Source organism: Nicotiana sylvestris, chromosome 12, assembly GCF_000393655.2.
Source record: "Nicotiana sylvestris chromosome 12, ASM39365v2, whole genome shotgun sequence".
Taxonomy (NCBI): domain Eukaryota; kingdom Viridiplantae; phylum Streptophyta; class Magnoliopsida; order Solanales; family Solanaceae; genus Nicotiana; species Nicotiana sylvestris.
In genome coordinates, this window is record NC_091068.1 from 106,224,903 (window position 1) to 106,237,421 (window position 12,519).

The 12,519-nt window shown below is 37.5% G+C and overlaps 1 protein-coding gene and 1 pseudogene across 1 annotated transcript; one reads left to right on the forward strand and one right to left on the reverse strand.

Moving 5' to 3' along the window:
* Window positions 1–5,010: 5,010 nt before the first annotated feature.
* Window positions 5,011–6,123, reverse strand: LOC104250125 (NDR1/HIN1-like protein 10; annotated as a pseudogene).
* Window positions 6,124–9,569: 3,446 nt separating this feature from the next.
* LOC104231899 (uncharacterized) lies at window positions 9,570–10,113 on the forward strand. The gene is made up of 2 exons (XM_009784963.1): window positions 9,570–9,680; window positions 9,736–10,113. Exons 1-2 carry the CDS (start codon window positions 9,570–9,572, stop codon window positions 10,111–10,113), a joined length of 489 nt encoding a protein of 162 aa, XP_009783265.1.
* Window positions 10,114–12,519: the final 2,406 nt, after the last annotated feature.

Genomic DNA, 12,519 nt, shown 5'->3' on the forward strand with positions numbered 1-12,519 from the left:
AATAATTAATTCCAATAGTTTTTTTTATATATAACAATGCGAGCTTCAATCTAACTATATTTGATTCTTTTGAATATTAGTTGTCAAATTTTTATTTTATTTATAATTTCGAATTTTTTTAGTAAAATTCTTGTTCATCAATATTTGTATTAATATAGCAATTAGTATGCCATGCTTTCTTAAATAATAATAATAAAAAAACTCGTAATTAATTAGGATTTTCTTTATTTATTTTAGAGACTAATTTTAATAGAAAAGATGTAGTCGCTTTAGGATTTGTCCATTTAAAATAAATGAGATGAGCCTCGCCTAGTAAAATATATAGATTGCGGGGCCCTCACAAATGTATGTGTTAATTACTTAGAACTCGGGATCGGCCGCTTAGCGAACTTCACGGCCTTTTCTCAAAATAACCCTGCGCTAGTCGCTTTAGGCGCGTATTTAATAATGTTATCTCCTTAAATTCGGGTGCACATTTATGTGACCCAAATCCAAATCTCAACGAAATCGAAATGTGTCTCTAATCACGGGTACATTGATTGTGACGTGGTCTGAGATGTATTTCCATGACATTGCAAATTCTTTTTAATAATGAATGAGACGAGCCTCGACAAACAAAAAATGCACAAGCTGCGGGGCCCTCTAAATGTATATATTAAAATACTTAGAATTCGAGGACAGGCCGTTTAGCGAATTTTACGGCCTTCCCCAAAATAACAAGACGCTAGTTGCTTTAGGCGCGCCTTTAATAATTTATTTTCCTTAACTCGGGTGCACATTTATGTGACCCAAATCCAAATCTCAACCGAGTCGAGATATGCCAAACAACTACGGGTGCATTGATGTAACGTGGTTCGAGATATGTTTCCACGACGTTGCAATTCTCGTAAAATAATAACAATAAGTAAGAAAGCGGTAAAAAGATAAAATTTTGCACATAAGTTCATATTTGTATAAAATCAGATAATCAAGCCGAATATAACAGTTGAGCGACCGTGCTAGAACCACGGAACTCGGGAATGCCTAACACCTTCTCCCGGGTTAACAGAATTCCTTATCCGGATTTCTGGTGCGCAGACTGTAATATGGAGTCATTCTTTTCCTCGATTCGGGATTAAAATTGGTGACTTGGGACACCCTAAATCTCCCAAGTGGCGACTCTGAAATAAATAAACGAATCCCGTTTCGATTGTCCTTTAATTGGAAAAAACTCCCTTGTACCCTCGCGGGTATGTAAAAAGAGCCCACGACATAACATTTCATGAAACTCCCGAAAAAGTTCAGGTACCTGAAAATAAAGAAAGTGATGAGATCTCCACAAGTTATGTCGCTTCGGAACTGACACAAAATGATCGTCGACGATATATTTAATACAATATAGTGCACAATATTGTAAAAGATTGTGAGGATCGGACTAGCAGTCCAGACACTTGAAGATGTCATACCATTTAGATACAAGTCTTAACCTATATGACTTATTTGGCTAAATCTATATGAAGATCCTTGAAGGATTGAAAATGCCCGAAGCATATAATTCAAAGTCTTGAGAAATGTACTCGATCAAATTATAAAGATCTTTGTACGGTTTAAAGCAATCTGTGCGCGTGTGGTATAATCGCCTCAGTAAATATTTGCTGAAAGAAAGTTACATAAATTATGTTATTTGTCCATGTATTTTTATAAAGAAAATGTCATCAAAATTTGTTACACTTGCTGTTTATGTTGGTGACATAAATCTTATTGGAACTCCGGAAGAGCTCCAAGAGGGTCTTAAAAATACTTTTACATGGACAAAGTGTACCCATTAAGTACACCAATGAATATTCAATCACTTGAAGTGAATAAGGATCCGTTCCAACCTCTAGAAGAGGATGAGGAGCTCCTTGGTCCTGAAATACTCTATCTCGGTGTAGATGGTGCACTTATTTATCTTGCTAATGCTAACAAAAGTGGTGCAGATCGTATTGGTAATGCAGATGCAGGTTATTTATCCGATACCCATAAAGCTCGATTTCAAACCGGCAAGCAGGGAGTGCATATGATTGAGATCAGTGATTCATTCGAGAAACATGTGGGTTGGAATGTGATAAAAGACCCACAATATTATACGGAGACAATGTTTCATGCATAGCACTATTAAAGGGAGGATTTATAAAAGGAGATAGAACGAAGAACATTTCACCAGAATTATTCTACATACATGATCTTCAGGAAAATTGTGACATTGATGTGCATCAAATTAGTTCAAGTGACAATCCAACAGATTGTCTTTACCAACATCAATTTTTGAGAATATGGTATACAAGATTGGAATGCGGAGACTCAAATATTTGAAATAAGATTTTTTTCAGGGGGAGTAAAATGCGCGTTGTACTCTTTTTCCCTTATTAAGGCTTTTCCCACAGGGTTTTCCTTATAAGGTTTTTAATGAGGCAGCCAGCAATGCGTATTATTAAATATGTATACTCTTTTTCCTTCACTAGGATTTTTTCCCACGTGATTTTTCCTAGTAAGGTTTTAATGAGGCACATTATTTTTTAATGAACATCCAAGGGGGAGTGTTATAAATATATTATATTATAGATGTTCATTTAGTACTCCGTTGTAAATAAGCTTCCTGAAGAAGCTTATCCATATGAGACTCCACCGTAAATATGTTTATCTATTTAAGTACTCTATTGGAAATAAGCTTCCTGAAAAAGCTTATCACTTCGATACCCGGTTATGGATAAACATTACCCCGATAGAAGATTATCCATACCGGGTATAATAAGCTTATCCTTTTAGTACCCAGTTATGGATAAATATTATCCCCGGTAGAAGATTATCCATACCGGGTATAATAAGCTTATCCTTTCAGTACCCAGTTATGGATAAACATTACCCCCGGTAGAAGATTATCCATACCGGGTATAATAAGCTTATCCTTTCAGTACCCAGTTATGGATAAACATTACCCCCGGTAGAAGATTATCCATATCGGGTATAATAAGCTTATCCTTTCAGTACTCCGTTATGGATAAACATTGCTCTCAGTAGAAGATTATCCATATCTGGTATAGTAGCAGCTTACACAACAGCTTCCTTTCTTCTATAAATAGAAGAGATTTCAGTTCATTATGTACATCAGTTTGAATTCGAATAATATAACAGTTTCTCTCTATACTTGTCTTTACTTTAAAGAACACTTAACATCTCATTCTTCATGCATTGATATGCTAAATAAATGAGGCCACCTACAAAATGACGCACCAATTTATTTATTTTTTAATATTAAATAAGATGGTAAAGAAAAGACACTCTACTCAAGAATTCAAACTTTTTTATTTTATTTTCAGATTGGACGTGCAATCTCTTTATATACCTTTACTTTAAATAAATAAAGCAAGAGACAAAATTTTATAACAAATTATATAATACTAATATACACAGTTGAATCTTAGGAACATCTAAAATCTATCTACACAAAAACTGAAGACTAAATCTATCTATGCATATTAAAATGGAGAAGACTCAAATTTTTAAAGGAACTCAAAGTTGCAAACTGACTTTCATTGTTTAATATAACTTTAACAATTCAATGTAAAGTTACGATCAACCGTAATAATCCAAAAACGAAAATTTATTTATTTTTATCTCAAATTAACGTAGTTTATTTCATAATACAATAATAATTGTAGCATATAATATTTGTCCTTCCATGCTAAATATCTGTTATTACTAATAGTGGGTTATCTAAATTTGATCTTTAGTTAAAAAGAAAATTATCATGCATATGCTAGATGTCATGTTAGAGTTCAAGAAAATTATCAAAAATTACATTCTAAATACTACATTAAAAGAAAGGAATTTTTATTGTGCATTTTCAAATTAAATAAAAGAGAATTATATTCCATAATTCTAAGGTACATTGGATGGTTTAATTCTACTATTATAACCATGCATTACACCTTGTAAATATACTTAAGCAGAAAAGAATAAAATTATAACAGAAAGAACCAAATTAAATTGAAAGTTTAAAATACATAAAAATAAAAATGAATAAGAATGAGTCGTGCACCTTTTCAACTATTCAATATTGTTTATATGATTTTGTATAACATTGAAATTTTTAATATTTCATGATTACTCTCTAATTTTTTGCTATTTAAATTTTTAAAATTTGATTCTAATGGCCCACCCAACAGATTAAACTAAAAATAACTGGTAGATGTGTATATATATAATTTATGTATAATCTATTTATACCAGCTAAAAAAAGTAAATTACTAATTCATTCGACTATTTATATAAGGATTTAGAAAAAATCTCAATATCCAATATAGTGTTTGGGTTCATGCTTAGCACGGGCCATCCTTTACTAGTGTTTAATACGATCTGGTAGCGAGTCACTATCAAGACAGACTTTTTGGCAAATGGCTATTGGCTAGTCACATTCCCAGTCTCCATCATTTCGGGCTGGAAAAAATGTCATCTTAATGTCATCGATCTTATACTAAAATGTCTTACGGTTTCTGCCTTAAAATGTCTCGAGCTTATATCAAGGAAAAATAATTGGCTATTTGAGACCAACACGAAGGAATATTAACATGTTTTTCTGAATTAGGGGAATCGGTATAAATTTGAATCATTTGCTAAATGTTTCTCACTGAAACTTGAAAACAATCAACCTATAGTATATTGCTTGGAAGAAAAAAGAGGAGGGAGAGGGTTTAATTCATCACGACACTAGTTTACTCGGTTAGAAGAGAGGGAAAAGTCAGTTTTTCTATCCTCAATTCAAAGGAAAAGGTAAAAAATTTCATTTAATAAATTGGATTTAGTATCTTCTTAGCGCACCTGCCCTCGTAGAGTACTCTAACCAACTTCAAAACTAACAAAAAAACTAAAGTAATCCTCGTGATAATATAGAATATCCAAAATAAAGAAAATCATAGTAAAAGATAAAGGTACTCATTATTTATTTACAAACATAACACATGTATATCAATGAACATTAAGTGCGCCGGAAAACAAAAAAGGAAAATATCTGCTAACATCCAAAGAATATAGGAATACAAGAAATCTGAAAAAACAGAAATAAACTCTGTGGACATGCATGATGTGAAGATCAAGAACAGAACCATGATAAAAGAAAACTACCAATCAAGATGGCATCTTATTTCCTCAAAATTGATAGATGATGATCTGCCATTAACCTCCAGAGGAACCTTGAAATCACACTCAATCTTTGGCTTAATTTTGGGTGTTTTAATCCAACCAGCCTTAAGCCTAATACGCATGTAAAGCTTCACTTCCATCTCATATACCCCTAAATTCTTCTCATTACTGTAATTGGATTTCTCTCTGTCACCCAATAGAACCAAGCTCTGACCTTTGAACACTGGATGCAAGCTGCTAGTATTCTTGTGACCTTGATAAAATGGTTGCAAATTCGTACTAGCAAATCTCTCGCCTTGATACATAGCTCTAGCTTCAATTGAATCATAGTAAATTCCAATACGTTTGTTGGGGTTTCTAATAGTCATATTTAGAGCAAGATCATAGAAAATAGTGTTGTCTGTGTTGGACAAATCGAACTGAGTCAACGTAGCATCGGTCACGTAGAATTTGACCTTGTTAGGACGAAGAACGAGCCACAGAACTAATGCAGCGACTCCAATGATGACAAGAATGGTGAAGAATATTTGGAAAATGCAATTGCAGAGCAGCCGAAGAGACAGCTACATGGATTGCAGCTGCTGCCACGGCCATGGCGGTGGTAGGTTTTCGACCGTGGCGGAATGGAGGGTCCATAATAGGCTCCGTTCAAATGGGATTCTGCCATAGCTTAACCAAACAAGAATGAAAAATTAAGTAGCAACTTATATAGTATTATTTTTTTGTTCCTTTGGTGTACTATAGGCTACAATAGTAGAGATGAGAATGATATATTCTTTGTTGATCAAAAGAAATGAATATATATAGCTAGTTGTTTGTTCAGTCTGTGGTTTAATGTGTGTATGCTATTTGTGTATGAAGGGAATTGTGGAATTGGTAAGCGAAAGCGGATTGAATAGTAGGAAAGGCCGTGTTTTATTGTTGCTTTGAGTTTGAAAGACGCGCTAGTTTTTGTAATGGTTTCTTCGGAAAAATCAGATTGTATTGAGGTAGATTTGTGCAAAGCAATTTCCTCTTAATATGATAGTCAGTGCCTTACATTTTAGTCAATATTTTTCCACTGTTGTTTATATTTCCTCTCATAGTTTCTAGAACATGCTAATTTGGACTCAGAATATGTCTTTGAATTTCTGGATCAAAACGATAAACTTTACATGCCATCAATTTTGTTTTAAAAAAAAAACTAGTTTCTAAAGTGATTTTCTAAACGGATTTTTAGTAACTATGTGCATGAAGGATAACCAACACTTCTTTTTGCCTTGGGTGACCAAAATATAAGCAGATTCTAGGAATTCAATCAGAACTTAACTATTGCTTTCTCCTCAAATTATGTATATTGATGAGAATTTTTTTACTCATTCTGATTTTGAACCCAGTGACCTTATATTTTAAATTCAAAATGTGACGAGAATAGTAGAGCTTAATTTTTTTTTTTTTTTTTAATTTTGTAATTTCTGGCTCCTTCGTTTTGTTTTGAGAAATCTGGTAGTAGGTGATCATTATTCAGGACAGACTTTTTGTCAAAAGGCAATTGGCACATTCACCAGTCTCCATCGTTTGGGCATTGAAGAAAAAAATGTCATTAGCTTAACGTCATTGACCTTAATTCTTATACTAAAATGCCTTATGGTTTCTTTGGCTTTGAAAACCAGTGAATTATATCGCTAACAAATATTGAAGTTGGCATTAAGAGGTAACTCTACCATAAATGATTTGGATACACATCAACGAGATTAAATTAAAGCAATAGGCTAATGGAGACACTAATAGAGGAAAATTACATGTTTTCTTTCGAATAAGAGTACAAGTATATAGGTATTCTTGAACGAGTCTACGTGTGTGAATTTTATTAGGGATATTATTTGAAGTTATCATGTGTTAATTTTATTAGGGATATTATTTGAAGTTATCTTTTGATCAATAAAAGTTCTGGATCTTTTACCATTCCTGCAATACTTAGAAGTGTAGGGTATAATGTATTACGTAATTACAAGGCGGAATTTATATAGGAAACTTATTTTTATAGAGTAAAATATGTTCATATTAAATGATCGCACGAGAAAGTGACACGTGGAGCCGAAGACAGAAGGTAGCCGGATGTGGAGGTAATAATCCCGTCTGTTACCGGAGTAATGATACTCATAAAGGAAAAATAAATGGCTGTCAACCGGTAACATTTAATGAGGAATATTCTACAACATTAAATACGTGGCCCGTTACAAGGAATATGGCATTCACTGCCTGCCGTTATACATTCTTCAATAGCCTTCATAATTATCATTAAAAGGGGGCTTGATCCTAGGACCTTGTTCCCTAGCTATAAATAATGAACTCTATTATCATTATAAAGGACACGAATTCTCTGACAAGCATATACTATATTTTATCAAAAGGTCAATAACATTTTGCTCTTGCTTATTTATACTGTTTTTACTGCCCCCCGTAGCTCTGCGCCCGCGATCAAGATATCCGCCGTTTCATTTCAATTTCAAGGCTAAGTCTTACATTTTTGTCTAATTCATCTATTATTCTAGGATCAAATTAATTTACTTATCTATAAATCGCTATTCAACTGTACTGTTTTACAGGTAAACAGTTTCGCACCTACCTTGGGGCTTAGATAATTGTGTAATTAAGTTGATCCTTGCCATTATTACTAGCACGTTTGATTATTTGTTCTTAGCAAAAATCATAGAAAATGGCAGATGAAGGTGTTAACAACACACACAACGTTGAGGCCCAAAGAAATCAGCCTCAGCACGAGGATTCAATCAGTAATACCCGTAGAGAGGGGAATGAGGCCATGTCAGTCCGCGATAGACGGTATCTGCGACATGTTCGAGAGGCGACTCCTGATAATGCTGAAGAAGAGCACGTCATCAAAGCAGTAAGGGTCTTGCAGGAGTAGCAAGAGGCCATTTTAGGCCATCTCACACGACAGGATAAGGTCATGACAGATCTCAAGCAAGCGTTGTCGGGTGCTTCCAATAATGCGAATGGACGAGGTCCAATTCCTTCCGGTGCTCCCGCAAATCAAACAGCATAGAGGGTCGACAACAACACCCCGAGGGACGAGGTCGGCTTCGATAAGGCGGGGGAGGGGGGAGCGGATCCGGTCACAACAACGTGAGTGATTCCTTTAAAATCGAAGAAGGAAGTGAACACCCGAATGGATCAAATTCCGGGCGCACCACCGGTGCTGAAAAGGTCAGGCTCAAAGAAGTACACTCAATTGATGTACAAACCTAGAGCGACACCAGAATTGATCCCGAAGTGATTTAAAATGCCAGACGTGCCGAAATATGATGGGACTTTAGATCCTCAGGAGCATATCACCATTTATACAACGGCGGTGAAGGGGAACAATTTAGCTCCCCACGAGATTGAGTCAATTTTGCTGAAGAAATTCCGGGAGACTCTTACGAAGGGAGCCTTGACGTGGTATTTGCTTTCGCCCGAGTGTTCCATAGACTCCTTTGAGATGCTCGCGGACTCTTTCATCAAGGCCCATGCCGGGGCTAGAAAAGGTACAGGACCGAAATGCCGATATATTTAGGATCGCACAAGGAGAGTCGAGTTGCTGCGGGAGTTTGTAACCAGATTCCAGAAGGAAAGGATGTTTCTACTAGCCGTACTGGACGAATGGGCGGCTGAAGCATTCACCAAAGGTTTGAATCCGAGAAGTTTCGATGCTCCCCGGAATTTGAAAGAAAGTCTGCTTGAGTTTCAGGAAGCAACTTGGGTGTATGTTCACAACCAGTACGAATCAAAGATAAGAATCGAAGATGACCATTTCGGTTTTTCGGAAACGGTCAAGGGTCGAGACCGAGAGAAGAATAAGGAGAAATCGAAAAATGATTTTAACACAGATCGATGTTCTTAAAGGAGTCGGTTTTTTGCCTTATGAACGGGCCGAAGGATGCGACAGAGGTTTCTGATCGGAAGATAGATTCACTATCGATAGGAAAACTGACTGTGGTCAAAATAACAAGCATTACAGGATAAGGAAATGCCAGGTCCTCGAGATTCTTCCTACCCCAAGATTTTCGAATACAATTTCAATGTCAGCGTAGTGGAGCTGGTGTTGGCCATAAAAATATTAAAGAGGCACGGTTCCCGAAGCCAATGAAATTTGATCCCATCCAAAGAGATCTTAACATATGGTGCGAATACCGCGGGACAAATGGTTATCATGCTGGGAACTGTCGGCATCTGCGTGAAGAGGTGGTGACATTGCTGAAAAATGGCCATCTCAGGGAATTTTTAAGTGACCAAGCTAAAAATAACTACGATCGTAATCGTGATAATGCATAGCCTTCAAAAGTAGGAAAAGATCCACCGCGCTTGACGATCAACATGATTTTTCGGGGAATGAGATTAACGGGGTTACATTCTCGGCGGCAAAAAAAATGAAGGTGTCAGTAACCCATAGCAAGAGACTTCGGGAAGTTGTTGAAGACGACATTACTTTCACGGAAGAAGATGCAGATGGATTGCTGCTACCGCACAATGATCTATTGGTAATCTTTTTAAATGTCTTAGATTTTAAAATTAAACGTGTGCTTGTAGATCTAGGATGTTTGGGCTAACATCATACAATGGAGGGTATTGGAGCAAGCCAAGCTCACTGGAAGTATTATTCCGGACACAAAACTCCTCGCCAGCTTCTACTTAGCAAGTGTGATGACTCGAAGAGAAATCCTTCTACCTACGAATGCCGAAGGGGTGATGAAGACGACCCTTTTTGAGGTGGTGGATGGTGATATGGGCTACAATATTATCTTTGGTAGACTGTGGTTGCACGAGATGAAGTTTGTACCATCGACATATCACCAGTTGCTGGAATTCCCAACTCCCAAAGGAATTAAACAAATAAGAGGCGGCCAACTGACGGCAAGGGAGATGAATGCAATCTCAGTCTCCAGTAGCAAAAGGAAGGAGCATGCGACATAGCAATTACATGAACTGGTGCATGTTCCCGAGTGGATGGTGATATGGGCTACAATAGTATCCTGGGTAGACTGTGGTTGCACGAGATGAAGGTTGTGCCATCGATATATCACCAATTTTTGAAATTCCCAACTCCCAAGGGAACTAAAAAAATAAGAGGTAACCAACCGGAAGCAAGGGAGATGAATGCAATCTCAGCCTCCAGTAGCAAAGGGAAGGAGCATGTGGCATAGCAATTATAGGAATCGGCGCTTGTTCCCGAGTCAAGCAAAGTCAACCAGGGGGAAGAGTCGTCGGAATCCTATCAGGTGCCAAGGTATTTCCAGGTACCTGAAGAGAATGACGCAACAGAGTCCACAACGGAAGAACTTGAGCAAGTCGCATTATTTAAAAAGTTCTTGGAGAGGAAATTCCACTTGGGGACAGGACTACACCCTGAACTCAGGTCTTTATTTATTGAATTTCTCAAATTTAATGTCGATTGTTTTGCACGGTCGCATGCGGATATGACAGATATCCCGCCGGAAGTGGTCGTACACAAGCTAAGCTTGGATCCCAGCATCCCTACGGTAAGACAAAAAAATGTCATATTGCCGAGGCTAGAAATAAATTCGTTAAAGAAGAGGTAACTCGCTTGCTTGATATCGGTTCAATCCGAGAGGTAAAGTATCCCAACTGGCTAGATAACGTAGGAGTAGTTCCAAAGAAGAATAATAAATTTTGCATGTGTGTAGACTATAAGGACTAAAATAAGGTGTGCTTAAAAGAATCGTTCATATTGCCAAACATTGATCAAATGATTGATTCAATGGCTGGGAATGAGTTAATGAGTTTCCTCGATGCTTATTACGGGTACAACCAAATTTAGAAGAACCCGGAGGATCCGGAAAAAACATCGTTCATAACGAACTTCGGCACATATGCTATAATGTGATGCCCTTCGGCCTAAAGAACGCCCGAGCCACTTATCAACGGCTCATGAACAAAATGTTTGAAAAGCAAATAGGGAAAACCATGGAAGTTTATATAGACGATATGCTTGTTAAGTCTTTGAACGCAGGTGTTCATCTTAAACACTTGCCGAAACTTTTGATATCTTAAGGAAGCATAACATGAAGCTTAACCCCGAGAAATGTGCGTTTGGGGTCAGCTCCGACATGTTCCTAGGATTCCTGGTGTCATAAAGGGGGATTGAGATTAACCCCGATAAAATCAAAGCTATTGAAGATATCCCTGACCAGTTATTAAGCGTAAAGGAGGTTGAAAGGCTAACAGGGAGATTGGCCGCTTTGAGTAGATTTATTTTCGTTCTTCAGAGAAATGCTATCATTTCTTCTCGCTTCTCAAAAAGAAGAAGAACTTCAAATGAACCCCTGAAAGTCAGCAGGCTTTGAGGGATTTGAAAAAGTATTCTTCAAGTCCTCCAATACTATCAAAGTAGAGGAAGGCCAAAAACCTGTTAGCAGTCTCGGAGTTAGCGGTAAATGCCTTAGTCCGTGATGAGGAAGGTACGTAGTCTCCTATTTATTACAGTAGTAGAATTTTAATGCGAGCAAAAACTCACTATCCGCATCTAGAGAAGTTAGTCTTAGCCCCCGTAGCCCCCGCTCGAAAGCTAAGGCCTTATTTCCAATGTCACCAGATAACTGTGGTGACCAGCTTTCCCCCGCAGAATATCCTTCATAAACCCGAACTTTTGGGTAAGATGTCCAAGTGGGCCGTCGAAATAAGTAAATTTGACATAAAACATAAATCTAGGACTGCGATTAAGTCACACGTTTTGGCCGACTTTGTGGCCGATTTTAGTCCGGCACTGTTACCTTTCGCAACTAAAGATGCAGTGATGGTGCCAGAATCGACATTAGGAGTTTGGATCCTACTCATGGACGGAGCTTCGAACATAAAGAGGTCCGGGCTCGGTATAGTACTAACCACGCCTTCGGGAGAAACCCTAAGGCAGGTCATAAGAACAGTTCCTCTGACTAATAATGAAGCTGAGTATGAAGTTTTGATTGCAGTGCTTGAATTGGCTCAGGGATTGAACCCCGAGGTCATAGAAATCAAATATGACTCTCAGTTGGTGGTAATCAGGTCTACGGGATCTTCGAAGCCAAAGAGGAACGCATGCAACAATACGTAGTGAAGGTTCTGGGAGTGTTCAATTACACATATCCCGAGGGAAGAAAATGCGGAAGCGGACGCACTAGCTAACCTTGGCTCATCTACGGAAATGAAAGGATCGAACTCTGGTATGGTCGTACAGCTTATGTACTCGATTCTAGACACAGATAGATAGACGCCGCTAATTTGGTCTAGGATTGGAGGAATGAGATCATTGATTATCTCGAGCACAGAAAGTTGCCTGAAGATCCCAAGGCATCTCGGGCGCTACGCACTAAGGCATCACGA